Source organism: Solanum verrucosum, unplaced genomic scaffold, assembly GCF_900185275.1.
Source record: "Solanum verrucosum unplaced genomic scaffold, falcon-dt-bn FXZP01000239.1, whole genome shotgun sequence".
Classification (NCBI taxonomy): Eukaryota; Viridiplantae; Streptophyta; class Magnoliopsida; order Solanales; family Solanaceae; genus Solanum; species Solanum verrucosum.
Genome location: NW_026020009.1, coordinates 596,489 through 618,376, shown reverse-complemented (window position 1 = coordinate 618,376; position 21,888 = coordinate 596,489). Strand labels below are relative to the sequence as shown.

At 32.1% G+C, this 21,888-nt stretch overlaps 1 protein-coding gene across 1 annotated transcript; it reads left to right on the top strand.

The window, feature by feature from the left end:
- Positions 1 to 20,078: 20,078 nt before the first annotated feature.
- On the top strand, positions 20,079 to 21,558 carry LOC125819805 (uncharacterized). The gene is made up of 2 exons (XM_049499246.1): positions 20,079 to 20,829; positions 21,464 to 21,558. The coding sequence occupies exons 1-2, from the start codon at positions 20,079 to 20,081 to the stop codon at positions 21,556 to 21,558; spliced, it is 846 nt and encodes a 281-aa protein (XP_049355203.1).
- Positions 21,559 to 21,888: the final 330 nt, after the last annotated feature.

Here is a 21,888-nt window from a genome sequence, read left to right as displayed (position 1 = left end):
TGGAATAATTCACATGTGATTATTTGTCTATATATTGATGATTTGTTGATTTTTGGCTCTAACTGAATGTTATTGATGATGCTAAGAATATTCTTAGAAGCCATTTTGATATGAAAGATCCTGGTGAGGCAAATGTTATTCTTGGAATAAAAATAACAAGAACATGTAATGGAATTTTTTTTGACCAGTCACATTATGTTGAGAAAATTTTGAAAAAATATAACTTTCTTGATTGCAAGTATGTTGCAACTACTTTTGATTCAAGTGTTCACTTATTTCCTGTTGAAAGTGAAAATGATGTAATAAATCAAAAGGAATATGCTAGCATAATCGGAAGTTTGAGGTATGTGACTGATTGCACTAGGCCCGATATTGCATATGCAGTAGGAGTACTTGACAGGTTTACAAGCAAGCCAGGTAATGAACATTGGCATGCTATAACAAGAGTTATGAGATATTAATTGGAACAAAAAATTGCGGTTTGTTCTATAAAAAAGATCCTGATGTACTTGAAGGCTTTTGTGATGCAGATTGGAACACTTATCAAGTGATTCCTGTTCTACTACTGATTATGTCTTTACTTTAGGTGGTGGTGCTGTTTGTTGGAGATCAAAAAAGCAAACTATTGTTGCTAACTCTACCATGGAGGCTGAACTAATTGTTTTAGCTTCAGCTAGTGAGGAAGCGAATTGGTTAAGAGATTTACTGTTTCAAATACCTTATTTTGAAAAACCAATTCCTCCTATTTTAATTCATTGTAATAGCACCGCTGCAATTGGTAGAGTTCAAAACCGTTATTACAACAGTAAATCCAAACTTATACGAAGAAAACACAGTAATGTAAGATCGTATTTGACAAATGGTACCATTAATGTTGATTATGTCAAATCTTGTGATAATCTTGCAGATCTTCTTACCAAGGCCTTAACGAGAGAAAAGGTCTGGAGCACATCAAGGGAGGTGGGATTGAAGCCTATAAATCCTTGAGTCATATATGAGGAAACCCAACCTGGGGACTAGAGATCCTATAACCAGGTTCAAAGGGAAAAACTAATCATATGATGACTTGTTGTGAAAAATGCACTATTTTTTTATTTCCTCCCTATGATGTGAGTGCATTGTTTCCTGTAGTTTGTGAAGGTTGAGTTGACAAAACTCTTAATGAATATCTATAGCCCGTATGAGTGGAGTGTTAAGCTTACATGACCACTCTCGATAGATTTCACCTATGTGAGTGTGGAAGTAGGTCGCTTCCTATGAGAATTGACTTATTCTCAAAAGCACTCATGAAACCGGGATAGCACATGACCATAACGTGTTGGCTTTAAAGCTCATGTCAACACCTTGATTATTATGTGTGAGCAGTGATATTTTATTTCCCTTGAGCAGTCATAGTTTAAGTTTGAGATCACCACTACGACTCTGGAGTGAAAGTTGTTGTTTACTAAGTGGAGGTTCAATGCAGAGCACACCTTCATTATACATAGTAGTCTTCCTTCAGCTGATGAACTCTCTTATCTATTATTAAAATGAATGGGGGATTGTTGGTTTGTTAGCATTTTAATATTAATATTTTAATATATTAATTTGCTATATTTGGAGTTACAAGAATGCTGAATGTTTCAGCAGTTAGTGGGCATATATCATTGCTGCCGTTGGTAGTCATTTGTGACTAATTACTCACTTTGGTTACTCACTGTGCATGTGTTTTATTGCCCATTATTTGGTGGTTACAAAACGTTCAACTTGAGGTTGCTGTTAGTCGCAGAAGGTGGTCATTTATGACCACTAATTCTTTTCATTATTCTTTGTAACCTATGTAACTGCTAAGACCATTATCTTCACTATTTACTACACCATTTATCTTCCTATTCATTGCTAGGAAGACTTCTTCTAGTATAAATATTGGTGGTCTTCATTTGGTTTGTGACACACAACATATAAGGAAAAATATAATGCATAAAGTTTGTCAAAAAGAGAGTTTTTATTAGTTGAAGGGAGGTGTTCTTTTTGTGGAGCTTTGGACTCAACTCTTATCCAGAGTTGTTGAGTTATATTTTGTGAAGGCTGTTGTATCCTGGAGGGAACAAGTCAAGAAGGACTACTACTGGATCGGTGAAAAACATTTGCTGCAGTGGGCTTGAATCTACTTAAAGAGAGTGAGATATTCGCGCCTCAGCTTGAAAAGATTTATTTCTTCATTTTTTTTTTCAATTGTAATCTTGTATTTTTGTTATCTAATAAGTTTTTCACTAAGACTGCTCATAATTTGTTACATTTACCTCTTTAAAGAATCAGATTTAGAGATATTTTCACTGTTTAATTGATTGAAGTACTCTTGGGATTTATGACCACTGAATTTATCCTGACAATGAAATTTCTTGATGCCACCATCAAGGCTAGCATGTTTAATCATTGTCGACAATACTCTGAAATGTACCTTTAATCACTAACTTACGGATTTGCTCGAACTCAGTAGGAATACTTAACAAAACATTACGATGGAGGTACTAAGAAATTGACATGGAGTTTTCCTCCAACCTATCAAACTCATCCCTGCTGATCACAAGGACAAAGACTGTATGGCACAGACCTCGAAAAATATCTCAGTAAATTACTTCCAACTCATCATAGGAGAACCAACAGATCTACGAGAAACTACCGACCTCTACCACTCCTTAGTCACTCCACAAATTAATACTTCCTTCGTCCCATAATAACTGATCACTTTTTATTTTACATGTTACTTAAAAGATCATAAATTAAATGATCAATTTATCATTTATCCATATTAATGGTTATCAAGATAATTTATGATGACATAAGACATACAAAATGTATAAGTACTCCAAAGTAGGTGAGAGCAAGAGTGCAAATGAATAATTAAGTATTTAATGAATTGTTTGGAAATATAAATTCTAGGAACTTTAATTTTCATTTAAGCTTCCAAAGAGAAATTATGGGAATATTAAGCATGATGATATTAATTATAGGGTATACTGAGAAAAAATTACTCCCTCCGTCTCATTTTATATGTCATCTTTTTACTTTGCACTTGCATTAAGAAATAATATAACTTTACTGTTCTACCTTTATTTAATTTTTTTGAAACTCAAGTTTTCAATCAATGAATATGAATTAATTTATTTTGATTAATTAATTTAACCAATGAACATGAATCATTTACTTATCTTTTCTAAGTTGGTCAAATGTATATTTTCAAGGCTAATAACTCACAAGGGTAAAAAAGGAACAATATGGTTATTTATGCATCGATTTTATGAAATGACAAGTATTATGAACCAACTATTTATAGAAATGGATGACATATAAAATGAGATGGAGGGAGTAATTAATTTTATCTTGATTTAGTAAGTGATCAAGTAATCTGGGACAAGTATTTTTAAAAGAAAAAATACATAAAATTCCCCATGAACTTGACAACAAAACTTACTTGAGCACTTTAATTTTACGGATAATTATTTACCCCCCTAATCTCTTTTCAAGTGAATTACAATACACCTTAATATTATAATACCAGTCTCACAATGGCAAGTGCATTCCACACACGTCATGCCATTGACACTACAAAAAATTCGCCTTTTAGCCACGCGTGAAACCGTGGCTAAATGGTAGCCAAACCGTGGCTATCACATATTGGCCACGGCCATTTAGCCACGGTCGCGGCTGCGTGCCAAACAGGGGCGTCGCCATGAAATTTGCCACGGTTTTAGCGTCCGTGGTAACTTTCTTCTAGCCACGGTTTAGATTGTGTTTAGCCACGGTCTACCCATGGGTAAATTTGCCTACAACAAATCATGACTTATCCATATATTAACCGTGGCTAATTTAGGCGTTGGTAATTTGCTCATAACTTTCATACAAAATATGAACTAGCTACGGTTCAACCGTGGCAAAAGTGTGTTTTTTTTATTTAAAAAAACAATAATTTCCCTGCTATATATCCCAATATCAATACACTAATTGATAGGCATTCACAGTGATCACATAATTATCACTTGATACAATAAAAAGATTTCCAAATGATTTACGGAACCAGTATACACACAAAACTAGCTATTATAATAATGATCAAAGTTCCAACATTGTTCTACATATAGTCGCAAAAGATAAGAGCAAACCTTGAATATTCATACAAAATACCACAAATACTAGAGTAATGGAAATACTAAAAGTTAAAAGAAACACCATATATATAGTTTGTCTTAAAATATACTAAAGGCTAAGAAGATTAGTTGAAAGTAGGCAAGTCACTACCAAACTTAGCTTATAAAATCCTATGAAGAGTTGCCAACTGATTCTCATTTTGCACAAGCCGATTCTTAGTTTCCTCGAGCATTTATTTGGTCGCCTCAAGTTGTTTTTTGGTCTCTTTATATCCCTTTTCTTTCAAGGTTTCTACATGTTTCTCTAGGTCTCTAACACGTTGATGAGACATATTACTAGAGCTACCAAGATTCACATGACTAATTGAATGCGAGGCATTCCAAAAGCATTTGAAGGGCAAACATTACCATCTAAACCACACACACGATCAGAATGTTCAACTCCATACACTTTTCCAACGACATCCTGAGCTAGTATCTTCATAGGAACACCTGAACTGGCAGCAAGTTCCTGATCTTTAGGTAGATGCTCCGATATCTTATCCTACAAGAAAGGATATTTTCACAATACTAAAAGCAAATAGAACACACCCCAAAGCACTACTACTAACATAAGTTAACATAATTTGTACAAAAAAAATATTAACAAAAGTATTACTACAAGACATCAACTATTTTGACTAAAACTTAAAAAAAAACCACTTTCTAATGTGTAATGAGAGAACCCAAAACAAATTATCACAATTTCAAAGTTATTTGACAAGGAAAGATGAAGAGCATCCTAGGCAGACACATTTGTAGCACAAAGGCAGCTGCTAGAACAAAAAGCTCACTTCTCACCTACATTAGTTATTTTTTATTTTTATTCTTTTATAGCTAGTTGAGTCTTATGCTAGGCTATGGACCAAAGAAAAAAGACAAGAATAAATCAACACCATAATTGAAATTTGAAAATGGACAGGCATATAAATCTTACAACTAAAATCTCATTCACATAATTACCATCCTTCTTCAGTAAAGTTGACAAAATAACCTCACTCCGACACACAAGTCTTTTCAATTTTTGCTCCTGTCATTAATCAAGTATATATAAATAAAAAATAAACATGAAACACATTTCACTTGATACAATAAAATGATTTCCAAATAGAATTCAAGGTTAAGAAACATACCATTTGACGACCTCTCCTTGCATTGCTTTTGCTACCACCGGCATGCGAGACTTTAAGTTTCTTTCTATTTTTTACATTTTGTGCACTTTATTTCTGTAATTATCAAACATAAATTTAATTACATGTAATAGAAGGGCACAATTTCACAAGATGTAGGACACAAGTTCTTAAAGCTATATAAATTGCTTTAACACAGCCAACACCAACAATATTACTTAATGAAAGCAAACAAAAATCAATCTTAAATTTTCAGACTCACAATGGTCTTTATAACATGTTCATTTAGATTGCTCAACAATCATACAACTATATCCTATTTCATAATTGTTGACATCTTAAAAGGAATATCTACTTCCACACAAAGGATGCAATATAAAATTTAAAAGGAAGATATTGGAGCGAGAAAAGAGTTTAAGCTCTAATGATGTTGAAGGGAGAGAGAAAAATCAGACATTGCAAAGCCGAAACAAGAACTTACCAACATATTTGTAGCATTCATTGACATCACATAGGTTTCTTATAAGTAACTAGTAATTTTCAGCCCTTTTTGTCTCTACAAATTTAGCATATAAGTTATAACTTCTAATTCTTATTGTATTTATAGTTGAAGGCATATTTAAATGTACAAAATGAGTTATATTGTGTATGTACAGAACTTAGGAGTTAGAAAGTTTCATATTTCTTCCTTTCCATACTTTTCTGAAGTAAAGTTGTTATGTAGCAGGAGTCCAATGGAGTAGTAGGGTGAATTGCGATGGGCTGAAAACTAATGCAAAGGAAATGTTTCATGGGATGCTATTTACAGAATGACACTTACAAGGATAATTTAACACTTGTGGCAGATGTCTAACTGAGGATATTCCAAAGCCAAGAAGAATAGATGAAGTCCTGATCAAAATGATCCTTCAAAAAGTATATTTGAGAGCCAATTTGAGACCTTAGTCGGCTAGAAAACTAGGAGAACTGAATGTATACCCAACATAAATTGTGTTGAAATTGTTTTTTTTCTAAGAGTCTACATATGCAAGCCTAGAGATTTCGAATGAATATCGAACCTAGTTCTTCTGTTTTTTATTTTTACCTTGAGTTGTAAAGTCCATTTTGGTTATTAATAAAAATTATTTACCCAAAAAGTAAGAGAAAGAAAGAATCAAATTATGAACAACAATTACCTTCATCTTATCCTCATTACAGTGATGCACAAAGGCAATCCAATCAATAGAATCCACATTTTCAGGAGGCTTGGCAAGTAGCTCTTCTTTACTTTTGTTGGGGTAGAAGTTATTACATCGTAACTTATATTTAAGGGCCCTCCACCTCTCGCGTAAAGATTGCATCACCCATTTCAATCCAATCTCATAATCAAACTCAAAATTCTCCTTCAAATATGTTTGTATTCATAAATCAGTACCTATTGAAAAAGATAACATTATTTGAATGGCAATAAAGTTAGCTAGTTACCTCAATAAGTTGCCATTGTCGTTTTGTTTTTTCATGTGGCATCCTATCCCATCACTCAACTAATATGGGACAAAATACAAACATTTGAGAAAGTTTGCCAAGAAATCTGATCACAAGCAAATTTGAACCATTGTCACTTCCTTTTCCATCACCATTTAGTTCCACCATGATTTTTTAATTTTTTTCAAAGTTTCAAACTCGATTTGATTGCATCTTTTGAGTAGTAACTTCTGCGGTTGAAGTATCTATCATTTTAACAAGCCATTAACACAAATGAAAAGTAATGATAACAACAAACTAATAATAAAGAATAAAAAGCAACAATCAACTCTAATATGAAATTACTTCTAACCTCTAATGTGGACAAGTAACGACTCATTTTTCACTTGTGAGCTGGCTCCAACAAAACTTGAAGAAGAAATTAAATTTCCATTACCGAGAGTAGGAGTTGTGATATTCTCATTCACAATTTGGTCATCTAGTTGATCAAAATTTAGGGAAATTGTGCTATTGTTGTCAGCATGTCGTCCTCGTAGGCTTTCTAACAATGATTGTGCTCTTACAACTAGAAAACCCAATAAAACTTAAAACAATTAGTAACGTATTTGATCCCAGATAGGCACTGCTCTTTAATTTTTCAAATGTTGGACTTAAATTCCTGTTCCTTATACAGAAACAAACGATAACTAGAACATGGTTTGAAATGCACAGAACAAAAAAAAAAGAGATCTAAACCTGCAAAATTTCACACCTCTCAAGATTTATATATAAGTTTATAGGTTATCGATTTATGGTAATAATTCCTCCAATGTATAATCTTATCTACAAAATTCGTGGTGAAAATATATCCATCAATCTTTCCAGAGGTGTGAGCATGATTTTTCCAACATAAATAAAGTAGGATGTATAACCTACCACTAAAATTTCTATTCTTTACAACATGAAAACCCAATAAAAACACATCAAATTGCAGATTTCAAAAGCTCATAACTTCAATAAACAAAAACTTTATTCAAAACCCTACATTCAATTTTGAGTTTAAATACACTAGATTCCAAAGATTTGTTACTTGAACGAAGCAAACTTACCACATTACACAACTATTTGAAGCGGCTTTTGACAGAAATCGATTTTGAAGAAGAGAGTTGAATTTTGGGCAGAAATCGATTTAGATTTTGGGGGTTGATTTTGGGTGAAGTGAGAGAAAAGAGAGTGAGTAGAGGGAAATAATAGAAAAGGAGGCAAATGAAAAAATAAAGGGAGGGAATGAAATTTTACCCGGCTATTTTAGCCACAGATGTTTAGCCACAGTTCATACTATGTAGAGAATTTTTTATTTTTTAGCTAATTTTGCCACAATTTTTGCGACCGTGGCTAATAAACCGTGGCTAAAAGGCGATTTTTTGGTAGTGTGATACGTCAGCGCCACATCATTGCCACATCAGAGTCACATTGAACATTATTTAAATTTTGATTTTTAATTTTTTTTGTTTCTTTTTATTTTACTCACAATTTTAGAAAGTAAAAAAAAAATCTCAAAAAATAAGAATTAATCCATGGTTATAAGAAAAATAATCTAAAAAAAAAACAAATTTTCAGTTGAAAGAGATTTAAAATCTCAAAATCATTCTCACAAAAACACATTCAATTTTTAAGACACATAATCAAAACAAATAAATAATAACATCTAAAAATTTGATTTGAGATGAAAAATTTGTAGAATTTCATTAAAAAGAGCTTCAAGTTCATCATATTTAAACCTTGCCATAGATACTGATTTTAATTTGAAGCAAGAGTAAATTGATGGCTGTTTTATTTTTTTCTTGTTTATCACACTTTTTGAGTTTATTGATAGAAATTAAAGGAAATGAGGGTGGGATAGGGGCGCCTTGAAGAAGGAGAAAAAAGATGGGGAAGAAGAAGAAGAAAAGTGTGAAGCACCAAGGTTTGAAGAGAAAGAAAGATGGTAGGAGTGGGGGTTCGTGGAGGGGGGGGGTCTAAGAAGAAGAAAGGAGTAGTGCAAGTGGTGGTCGAGGGCGGGAGGGGTAGATTGGGTGTGAGGAAGATGAAGGGGCGGGAGATGGGGTGGGGTTGGTGGTACTAAGGGCTGGGGATGGTAAGGTATGAAGAAGATGAAGAAAAGAAATATTATTGGATAAAAAGAAAATAATTGGGGACCAATTATTTTTTTTCTCTTTAATTTTTGGTATATACGTGCTTTATTTTTATTGACTTGCTATGTCAGCGATTTGGGTGTATTTTAATTCACTTGAAAAGAGATAAGAGGAGTAAATAATTATCCGTAAAGTTAAAAGTGCTAAAATAAGTTTTGCTACCAAGTTCAGAAGGGATTTTATGTATTTTTCTTTTTGAAAAGGTGATCAGTTAATATGAGACAGAGAGTAAGATTTATAAGACACTCTATGTGTCTCAAAGATGTCCAGGTTGAACAACCTATCCATCAAGAGAAGGCTTATGATTGGCTTGATTGAGTGGCAGGACAAGTTGTCCAACATAGGCATCTTAGAGACATATGGTGTGTCTTAAATATGTTATTAGTTTGCGAGAGTGACTAAGTAGTGGTGGAGGTTGGTACTTGCTCGTAGGCCTGTTGGTTCTCCTATGATGAGTTGGGAGCAGTTTACTGAGATATTTTTCAAGAGGTTTGTGCCATATAGTCTTCGTCATTAACATAAGGATGTGTTTAATAGGTTGGAGCAAGTCTCCTTGCCAATTTCTGAGTATGAGGTTTGTTTTATGAGCTATCTTGTTATGCTTTATCCAGTATACCTATTGAGTTTGAGTAGATTCGTAAGTTGGTGAAGGGAGGCCACAACTTCTCTTGTGTTATTAGGTGATGCATTTTAGAATATTGTCAACCATGATAGGATGAGTGAGGGTATTTGACATCGTAAATAGGATGGTGTCACCAAGAGATTTCCTTGTCAGGGTCAGTCTAGCGGTCATTCATTTAGGGGTCGAGACTATTCGGGGCTGGGCACCCACAAATATCAGTATTGACTAGTGCATGCAGCGATTTAAGGCACATATAGTGCTAGTGGACATAGGTCCATTCAAACTAGTCATGGTGAACATAGTGGTTATACAGGGAGGACGTATAAACTCTTTTGGTTATTCTCAGCGATATTCAGGTCAACGAGATTGCTATGTTTGAGTTGGGCACAAGTCAAGGGATTCCCACAAACGTGCTCCTTCTAGTGTTTAACCACGGTCAGAGATTTTCAGTGCTATGCCATTTCAACTATTAGAGGTAATTCAAAGAGTGCTAGATGTGGTACAAAGGGTAGAGCTCGAGGCAGTGCTCAGGGTGGTTCTTAGGCTAGTAGAGTATGATATGTTATACTGGGTAGATCCGAGGTAGAGGTCTCAGATGCAGTGATCACATGTATAGTCTCAGTTTGCAATCATCCCACTACCGTGTTATTTAATCCCGAGTCTACCTACTCACGTGTCTACTTATTTTGCCGCGGACATTGATTCTGTGTGTGAATCCCTTGTAGTAGATATTAGGGGTTGTTTGGTACAATGATTAATAACGCATGGATTAATCATGTAGGGATCAGTAATAGATGGATTATTAATGTAGTGACTAGTAATGCAAGGTTTATTTTTTTATTAAATGTTTGGTTCATTACATCCCATCTAATCTTGTCTTTGGATTAAAACTCTACAAAAAGTTTCTTTCCAATTATACCCTTAAATCATTATTATTTTATGTAATTGGGTCAAGGTAGATAACTGTTGGATAATATTATTTTTTGATGGCCTTCTAACTAGATAGGAGAAGAATAATTTTGTCACCATATTTGCTATTTTCTCACTTGAATTATTTGAGGATAAATAATTGTTATCTAAATAAATTGATCCCTCACAAAACACCAATTTTTAATTTTAAAAAATAGATCGTCTACTTTTAAAATCAACAAGATGGTAAACAATAGTAAAATCCAATAAACCATTTATGTTTAGAAATATAAATTGCAAGTTGTAGTTTTAATATGTATGCAATTATATAAATTGTTCAAAATACAAATAATTAGAAAACCACATATATATCAATAAATAATACATTCAATTATGATGACAAACGTCATGTGATCATATATTTGCCTTTACAATTAGTAAATGTAAATAACTCACATTTCAAATATTGTATTGATTTGTATTGGATTTATTTAGCAACAAACAACTCTCTCTAAATAATAAAATTTGTAAGCTAATTTATTTAGATAAATTTACTACTACAAATATAAAACATAAAATCAAGAAAATAAAATAATTAAAAGGATTTTAGGGGTATTTTTGTCTTAACATAGATTAATCTCATGGTATTAATGATGTGTATAACTAATACCACCAAACATAAGGTATTAGTTATACATCATATAATATCATGTAGGGTGTATAACTAATACATAGATTAGTACATGTATTAGTTATACATAGGCCCAAAATTTCCACCAAATATAGTATCTAAATAGTACCATACATACTCATGGCCTCACCTTTCAAATCTGAACTTAATGTATAGGAAAAACTCATGAAAAAACCTTTATAAACCAGACTTTTATAAACAAATAGGATTCATGTGATACGAAACATGAACAACTATTTAGAATTCAATATGCATAATAGAATTGATTAGAACACCTAATCACAATTTAAGAAAGCTTTCAACTCAACTTTGTGCCAGGGGATTCTTGTGACCTTAATTCATCTCCAAATTTATTTTCACACTAAAGAATTGATCAAAACACCTAATCACAATTTAAGAATTACTCGATACGACCTTATACGCAAATAAAGAATGATTCAGATTTTCATTTAGAAATATTTGAGGTGTTACACAAACATCAAAACAATTCATACATTGGCTAAAATGACAAAATTTCCATTAGCGATATAAATCATCAAAACAACCGTAAAACTTTCCACTAATGATCACAAATGGGTCCTTGAACTCTTAATTATCAACACAAGCTTAAAGCTCCAAGAACCTATAAAAATCATCAACTTCTCTCCTTCGGCAAATGCTTCAACCCCCCCCCCCCCCCCAACCAGCCTATACCTTGATCTTGGAGGAGTTTTGATGGTGAAATCTCTTAAATTTTGATGGAAATCAAGTCTAGTTTGCCCTACTTGGCTCCTAGGCAGGGAATATATATATAAATGCATTCAATTTAATTACGAGTATCATCACTTAACAATATAGACGATTAAAGGTACGAGAGATCATAACTATAATATTAACCTTATGAGTTAGCAGTTTGATAGTATTTAGCAAGATAATGAAGGTGTAGACATAACATTATTACGCAAAGTGTCATAACCTTGGAACCCATCTCTTACTATTCTATTTTTTTTCTATTTGTAGTTCATTAGAAATCATAAATTAAACCTTGGAAATACATAGCTTTAATAAATAAGATATTCAACTAAACCTATTAATTTGGTTCATGTAGCTCCACCCTTGTTTGAGATTTGCAATAAGGGGGAGTGGGTTGAGAAGATGAGAGGGACTTGATTTAAGCTTTAATAAATAAGATGTTCAACTAAACCTATTAATTTGGTTCATGTAGCTCCACCCTTGTTTGAGATTTGCAATAAGGGGGAGTGGGTTGAGAAGATGAGAGGGACTTGATTTAATTCTTATATTGTGTGCTATACTGCATTCTATCAGAAGCTTCAAAAATAGTCATGCAATCCGTCACTATTGTATAAAGCATATCATATATTATATTATATATGTACGTCATTATACTTAAATAAAAACTTGTTAATTTTCAACCTATCAATATTAACATGAGTCAAAAACAGACATACTTTTTACCCATAATACTGATGGTAGAGTTTGTCGTCCACCGTTAAGTCAAATACACAATATTCGTAGTGTCTCAATTTATATTATATGATTTACTTTCCTTTTTAGTTAGTCTAAAAAATGACATATTTCTATATTAAGTAATAATTTAGCTTTAAAATGCTCATTTTCCTATTAATATAATGATTTATAGCCAAACAAATTTCTATCAAGTTTCAAAGGTCTTTTTTTCTTAAACTTTGATTCATGTCAAGTTAAACTAATTCATATAAAATGAAACAGAGAAGATAGAAATTACATAAGCTCACATGGAATGTATCTGAATTATAAGTTTGACAATTGGTAGAGATAGAATAGAATATAAAAAAAATGCCTATATATATATATGTTTCAACTGTGTTCTGACGATGACTTTATCAATGTATGTCTCAATTTGCTATTGCTATTACAAATCTATACGACTCCTACTTGTGCATGTGAAGTTCAACACATATATTCTAATAGTAATAACTATTTGTTCACGACTAATAATATGTTCCATCATTACAATTATACACGATTGTAGAATTCATCAATCTTCTAGAATTCTACAAAAACAAATATTTTCAATGTCCTAATTTATGTGACACTTTTTTTTTTCCGAGAGTCAAATAGTTTAAGTTTGACTGAAAACTTATGCATCGTCACATTAATCGTAAAATGATTTCTACCTCCTAGCCCTAGTCTTATGTTACCACAACCGTCATCGATGAAATTAATGTAGAGAATATGTGGTAACCCTAATGGGTGGAGGATGGACCAATTTATAGAGATTATGACTTAATCCGGTACATCCATCAAGTAACCGATATACGGATGAGATCTATTCTTTATTAAATATTATTTATGGTATTACTTGGATAACAAGTAAACTTGGGCATAAGTAAGAATTATTCTTACACTAAAGTGATTCTTGTTTCGTGATGGAAAAAATATATTTTTATCTCCTTCTTCTCAAATTATTTAGCGCAATTTTTAAAAATAGATGAACCTCAAATAATTTATTATTTTGAAAGTTCAAGACATTTTGTTTTTTATCTTTAGTAGTAATAATTCTTAAAAACTATAAATACCTCAATAGAGTAAATATTTAATTGAAATTAATTTTAGAACATAAATGAGGATAAGACATAAAGAAATCCTTCTTAATATATATTTTTGTAGAAACATGTATAACAAGATACACGATAAATAACTTGAAACGGAGAGTATATATCTATCTAATCACTTGTCGTTTACATTATTATATAGAATGATATGAAAAAAGGAGTAGTTATATGATCATGCCATATGTTTTTTCGAAAGTCAAAAGTCATTCCAATAATGAGATTACTTCGAGAACAAGAAAATAATATTTTCCTCTCTGTCAACGTTAAAGATAAAAGATATGATTTTCCCAAATGTTATATTAAATAATATAATATGTCTGGTCTTCTAGAAAACGACGTTATTACTAGTGTTTCCCTCCAATCTGTTTAGTTACGCGTATATATGATTTATTACAACTTTTGTAAATTCTTTAGTATGTCTACGTATATTATATGGTTCAATTTTGACCAACTTATATTATAATAATACGTATCTAGAAGGGCACTTAAATGTTTTCATCTACATTTCTGTTACACCTAAAATATTGCAATTATATGTTCTTTCAATTATACAATCTGTTTCAAATGACATCTTTATATGTTAAAATATATATATTTTTTGTTTTAATTTATGTGTACTATTTTAATTTGATATTGAGTTTAATGATGTAAAGATTTTTTTTGAATTTTATGGTTTTAAATTAAAAATATATCATATGTATCAAAATATTTTTTAATCTTCTAGTATTAAACATGTTTTGTGGAAAGTTGAAATTAAAGAATTGTTAAAGAAGAAAGAGACATTTTTTTTTTTGTAACGGACTAAAAGGAGAATTAGAAAAACCAAATTGAAATGAATAAAGTAATTTACTGTGTAGGAGATAAAATATATGTAGTATTGTTTTATATTTTTATTCTAATTCAAATTGTAAATAATTATTTTGTATCATTTATTTCCTCCAAATTACTCCATCCGTTCATTTTTACTTTTCATTTATTTCTAAAATAGATTTTCATTTTTATTTGTAACTTTTGATAAATCAAGAAAAAATAATTATTTTTTTCCCATGTTTTACCCTTAGAACTAAATCATATTCTTCATATCATTTTTCAAAACTCAAATATACTAAATATTACTACCTCCGTCCACTTTTAATTGTCATAGTTTTCTTTTTAGAGTCGAACGATAGCAACTTTGACTAACATTTTACAATATATTTTTTCATCATATTGATATGCAAAAAAAATTGAAATTTACAATACTTTTCATATAAGTTTTGAATATCTTAATTTTTTGTTTAAAATATCGAATTAATGTAATCTAATTTAACTTTGAAAATTAGTCAAATTGACTTTTGAAAAAACGCAACATGACAATTTAAAGTGGACAAAGGGAGTAATTAGTAGGGCCGGATAGTATGATAAAATACTTATATCAATAATTATTTTCTTAATGAGTGTATCAAGTCAAACAGTAACAAGTAAAAATAAACGGAGGAAGTACATCGGAAGAGGTTATTTGTACATCCGGTGTTTATACTAAATTTAAACATAATATATGTGTATTGAATATACTTTTTATTGCTTAATCATGTTTGAAAATTAAAAAAAAGAAGAAGTCAAAGCTGGTTTCCAAGTTAGGTTATGAAATGAAAAATTAATATTTATAGGTGACTTTGAATAATTTCTAAGTTATTATGAGAATCTTCATACTTTTTTCTTGTTTTACTTACGTAAGGTCTTTATGTAAGTGGAAATGGATTGATGGCAGCCTAATTTTACTAATCATTGCATTTACTAAGTAGAAATTACTTTGATAAACTTACATATAATAACCCCAAAAAAGTGGAGACCAATTATATATATACTGATTTGGTCAGAAATATGAATTACGCGACATCAGCTACCAGAAATTCTCTATTTTGTTTTATTATATGAATCATTCCTTGTTAAATATATATTCCAAATAATTTTATATTTTTAAATTTAGAAGATATATATATATAATTAATAATACAAGTCATACATAAATAGTTTTAAAAACGCTTTCTAAAATCCTAGCCATCAAAACCCTAAAAGTTTGAATTCTGCAGCCGGAATAGGGATTTGGAATATGCCGTGGTTGGGAAATTCTCATACGGATAGTCTGATATCCACGAATTGTGAAAGATCATTCAGATATTACCCAATGCGGACCTTTAAATGGGATCCTTTATTTGACCCAGTGGAAGAAACATCAATAGCGATTGCATGAATATCGCCTCAAAATTTCCTTGGAAAAGAAACAATCTTCTCAGTGGTAACTGCTGTTGGAAAGCCATTACAAGTTGATATGGCTACTAGAAACAAAATGAGACCAAGTTGCGCGAGGTAAGGTGGAAGTATACCTTTTGGGTGAGTTTCCCAAGAGAGTCAATGTGGGAATCAAGAAAAAGACAGGTGAAATTGTGGCTAAATGGATTACCATCAAATATAATTATCTCCCTAAATATTGCAGAAACTGCAAACTACAAGGGCATAATGAAAAAGAGTGTTTTGTATTACATCTGAAATTATATCCAAAGGAGGAAGGGGGTGAGAAAACTGAGGAAGATAAGAGTAAAAATAACAACAAAAAGATCAATACAGTGCCAGAAAAGAAGAAGAATGCTGACAAAGGGAAGTCGCCGGACAACAACTTTCAGGAACCTAGGATCAAGATTGGGGCCAAGAGAGGAGGATATCATTACAGGGAAGGACAGATTCAAATATGGAATCCAAAGGAGAAAGTGAGTGATGAGGATTTGTTGATGACCGGGAACAAGTTTGATGCACTTAATGAGGAAGAAGGGACAAAAGAACCAAGTCAACAACAAGAAAATATAATGACCATAGCAACGCCAAAGGCTGGGAAAAGCACAAAGGAAAAAGTTGTGGTGGCAACCAAAGACTAGGTAGAAGAGAATTTCAGTAAACCAAGCACAGAAAAGGATATATCAGTGAATAATTCGTTAAGAAACAAGGAAATAAGGGAAAGTACCAGCAAAAAAAACAAAGGGGAAAAGTATCAGAATTAAGAGAAATCAGTAATGAAGAAGACAACAAGATGGAAAAGCTAAGTGATAAAATACAAGCCATTGAAATTGAGAAAGATAGTCAACATGAGGTGGAGATGGACAACAAATTAAGGAATACGAAGGTAGGAGATAAAGAAGAAGAAAAGTCATCTGACCAATTAAATACAAATACAAGCAATATGGAGGGGGGAGGTTCATCATACAACAATCAAGGGAAATTCACCAATAGGGAAAATGACCAAGAACAGTAAGAGGAAATGTAGGGGCCAAATATAGAGGGAGAAAGAAAGAAGAAGAGGAAGAAGATGACATAACTAAATATATCAATAAGATAAGTAAATAAAGAGATCTATCACCAAGGCATACAAAAGAATTGTTAATGGGTGGAAAGAGATACAAAGTTGTTGTAAGGGCAGAAGCACAAGGAGTAGTATAGCAAAACCATCCATGTGTAAATGATAGACAAAATCTTATTCTGGAATATTAGATTAGTTAACTCACGAAATTCTTTTGGAAGATTAATTGATTTGAAGAAAAGAAACAAATCTGCATATATTTCCCTTATGGAATTGTTTAAAGGACCTCAGAAAATAGAAACCTATAGAAGAAAGCTCGAAATGGCAAATATTGTGGCAAATAGCTCTTCCAAAATTTGGATGTGCAAGATCATGTTGAGGGATATAGACCAACTCAGGATCATTATTACCACCTTAATGCTTTAAGATGCCTTGGTTCATATGCTAGGACTCTTATGAGGGATGGCTCAGGTGGGAACATTGTCTATGTCTGTCACCTCTGATGGCTCACACACTTGTTGTGGAGGTCAGACTCCAGATCAGATAGTTGCTCTAGGTTCTTAGATTCTAGGGACTCAGTCAACTGCTATTATAGCTCCTCGATTAGATAATATGGTATTGCTAGGTGTTGCATCACATTTGGCTAACGACCTTCCATGGCCATTTATGAGCAAAAGATGTTCGAAATGTTCAGGATGGTGAATCCTTCGACCTATACGGGTGACTTGAATGAGGATGCATATGAATTTACAGTTAGCTGTAATGGGAAATTGCATAACCTTAGATTAGTTGAGTCTCATGGAATTGACTACACGATATTCCAGTACCAAGCAGTGGTGGAGGGATTATATTAATTATAGGCCAACTGGATCATCTCCAATATCATATTTCTAGATAAGTTTCTTCCACGTGATGAGAGGAGGGCAAGAGGGTCGAGTTCGAGAGTTTTCAGCAAGATGGTATGTCAATCGCAGAGTATGAGGTTAAATTTCATACCTCGGCTAGGCACACTTTGATGATACTTCCCACTGATACTGAGAGAGTGAGAGGGTTTGTTAAGGGTCTGATTATTTTGATTCATATGGGAGTTTTTCAGGTTACCGCTTCTCGTGTTTCATTTCAGAAAGTGGTAAATGCTGCCAAAATGTTGGAAATGATTTGATGTGAGGGATTTGAGCAGCGTGAGGGCAAGAGGGCCCATCATTCAGGTCATTTGGGTAGTGCTCCTCCTAAGAGTAGAGGTTACTCAGGGAGAGGTTGTCACTCTTAGTCTAACAGACCCATTCATGCTACGATACCAATTGTTAAGGCTGATTATATTGGGCATAGTTCTTCTAGTTTGATACATACTTCACATGTTTCATCTTCTAGACCTATAGGTCGTAGAGGGAATTATGGTCATTCAAGTTCCTCTCATCAGCATACGTCTCGTATTTACCATTGTACCCTTATTTAGTATTTTCTTAAAGTCAAGTTTTCAATTAATGAACATGAATTAATTTATTTTTAGTAATTAATTAATTTGACCAATAGACATGAATTATTTACTTAGTTTTTCCATATTGGTTAAATGTATATTTTCTAGGCTAATAACTTTCAAGGGTAAAATAGGAAGAATAGAGTCATTTATGCATTGATTTTGTAACATGATAAATATTAAAGTATATCTATTTTTAGTAAATAGGGATATAGAAAGTATTTTTCTATTCTTTTTACCATATATTTTAACACTTCCTAATTCCTTAACTATTAATTCTCCTAATACTCCCTTCATTCAATTTTACTAGTCACACTTTGACTTGACACGTCAATTAAGAAAATAATTATTGATATAGGTATTTCACCAAGCTATCCTTATTGAGTGATGTCTTGAAAAATGATTTGAAAATTAAGTATTTAATATTGAGGGTAAAACATGGAAAAAATTATTGTCTTTTCTTGATATCTCAAAAGTGACAAGTAAAAATGAAAATCTATTTTAGGAATAAACAAGTAAAAGTGAATAGAGGGAGTACTTGTTACCATCTATTTTAAGACTCCTTAATTATTACTAGTTCTCTCAAAACTTCTAACCATATATTTTAGAACTCCTTAATTATTAATTCTCTTAAAACATCTTACCATATGTTTTAGGACTATTTATTTATTATTTTTCTTAAATAGTTCTTACCATATATTTTAAGTCTACTTATTTATTAAGTTTTTTAATACTCTTACCATATAATTTTTCTATTTCTCTTACCATATATTTTAGCATTCCTTATTTTCTTATTTCTCCTAATACGTCTTACCATATATTTTAAGGCTCCTTAGTTATTAATTGTTCTAATATTTCCAGCCATATATTTTAAGACTCCTTAGTTATAAATTGTTCTAATATTTCTTGCCATATATTTTAAAGCTCCTTAATTATTAATTATTCCAATATTCCTTGCCATATATTTTATGGCTCCTTAGTTATTCATTGTTCTAATATTTCTTGTCATATATTTTAAGGCTTCTTAGTGATTAATTGTTCTAATATTTCTTGTCATATATTTTAAAGCTTCTTAGTTATTAATTGTTCTAATATTTCTTGCCATATATTTTTCTTTTACTATATATTTTAAGACTCCTTTATACCAATCATATTACATAAAAAATGGTGATCAATTATACAAAATCATATTACATGAAATAAAAAAAAAGTTTAAAAGAGAAGGAGATCTAATAAAACAAAAAAGGGAATTTATTTAATAGAGCTAAATGATGTAATACATGACAAAAGAACATGGCAAGTAAATATATATAAAAATAAAAAAAGGTAACTACAAAAGAACTTAGAAAGAAATATATTTAATAACTTTCCAAGTTGATACTAAAAACTCCAGAAATTCTAGAAGCACATGTGTAATTCCAGTCTCTTTTCCATCAAGGAAAGTACACTTGCACAACCCCTATAAATAAAACCCAGCAGCACAGCAGATGAAAACACAACCAATTCTCTTTCACTCAAAAATGAAAAAAGTCGGAGAAGATGAATATTTGTGCCTCAGTTTCAACAATTTTGGACTTTTATCAGATATCGCTGCAAAAATCTCCAATGAATTTCAGGCGGAGGAGAACGATAGCTTGAACGGCGGCGAAGAAGATTTCGAATTCTCTATAGTCTCTGAGAAACCGGATAACTCAATCGCGGAATTCATCTATGACGGTCAGACTAAATTCCAGCAGCCAATTTTCCCTCTTTTCAACCGCGATCTATTGCTAAGCGATTCGAATTTGAAGGATGTTGATAAATCAATTTTGATTCCGTTGAAGAAGTTGTTTCTAGAAAAAAGTGAATCATCGGAGGCAGAGGAATTGGAGACGATACCTGCCGGGACTTACTGTATGTGGAAGCCGAAGATAAGCGAGCCATCACCAGGAAAATGCAAGAAGAGTAAATCTACAGGATTTGTATCGAAGCGATGGCCGAGGATCCGAGATCTGTTACGGCGGAGTAATAGTGAACGCAAGGAAGAGGACAGTTTTGTATTTCTCTTAAGAAAAGCAAAATCAAAAAATTCCAGTGAGGTGGTGAAGACGGCCGGAAAATTGAAGCAGACGAAAACCAGCGGAGGAGAGAAGGGATTACCGGCGGCTACGGCGGCTGCTTCTCAGCAAGCATTGTATTATGTACGAAATAGAGCGGATAAAGAAGCTGATAAGAATAAGAGAAAATCATATTTACCTTACAGGAAAGAGCTTATAGGATTTTTTGCTATTGGTTTGAGTAGAAGCTATCGGCCATTCTAACATGCAAATGCTTCTAGTCTAGCATAGATTGTTAAAGTTATTTTTTTGTTCTAGTATAGGATTTTATCACCAACCATTTCAAAATGGATGTTTTTTTTTGCCAATTCTGAAATTAAAAAGATTTTGACAACTCCCTCTCTCTATCAAAATGTTGGATTTTTAGATTCATTTTAAAAAATAAAAATAAAAAAGCTTTGACTATAAATTAGGATATGAAAAGATTAAGTTATTCTTGAAATTAAATTTGTATATTTAAAAAATATTATAAGTTACCCACTTCTAGTTGTTTTTTACTTGTACTAATATTTTAAAATATTTCTTTTTATCATGTATATTGATATGAAAAAAATTATAATATATGTTTTTTTATATAACTTTTGACTGTTTAAATTTTAATTATAAAATATTTAAGAGGGAGAACAAAAGGGTCGAGTTCGAGAGTTTGCAGCAAGATGGTATGTCAGTGACAGAGTATGAGGTTATATTTTATGCCTCGGCTAGGCACGCTTTGATGATAATTTCCACTGAGACTAAGAAGGTTTGCCCACTGAGACTGAGAAAGTGAGAAGGTTTTGTTAAGAGTTTGATTATTTCGATTCGTATAGGAGTTTCTCAAATTACCGCTTCTGGTGTTTCATTTCGGAAAGTCGTAAATGCTGCGAAAGAGTTGAAGATGATTCGACGTGAGGGATTTGAGTAGCATGAGGGCATGAGGGCAAGAGGGCCCATCATTCAGATGATTTGGGTAGTGCTCCTCCTAAGAGTTGAGGTTACTCAAGGAGAGGTTATCACTCTTAGTCTAACCGACTCATTCATGTTGCGATACCAGTGTATGAAGCTAATTATATTGGGCATAGTTCTTCTAGTTTGATACATACTTCACATGGTTCATCTTTTAGCTAGACCTATAGGTTGTGGAGGGCATTCCGGTCATTTTGGTTTCTCTCATCAACCTACGTCTTATATTTATCATAATACCCTTATTTAGTATTTTCTTAAAGTCAAGTTTCAATCAATGAACATAAATTAA

What these genes read in the sequence shown, in the direction of transcription:
- LOC125819805 (XM_049499246.1), top strand. Translation starts at nt 20,079, where the DNA reads ATGAAAAAAGTCGGAGAAGATGAATATTTGTGCCTCAGTTTCAACAAT. An exon ending in TATAGGATTTTTTGCTATTG is followed by an intron (nt 20,830 to 21,463) that starts GTTTGAGTAGAA and finishes CGATTCGTATAG; the next exon opens with GAGTTTCTCAAATTACCGCT.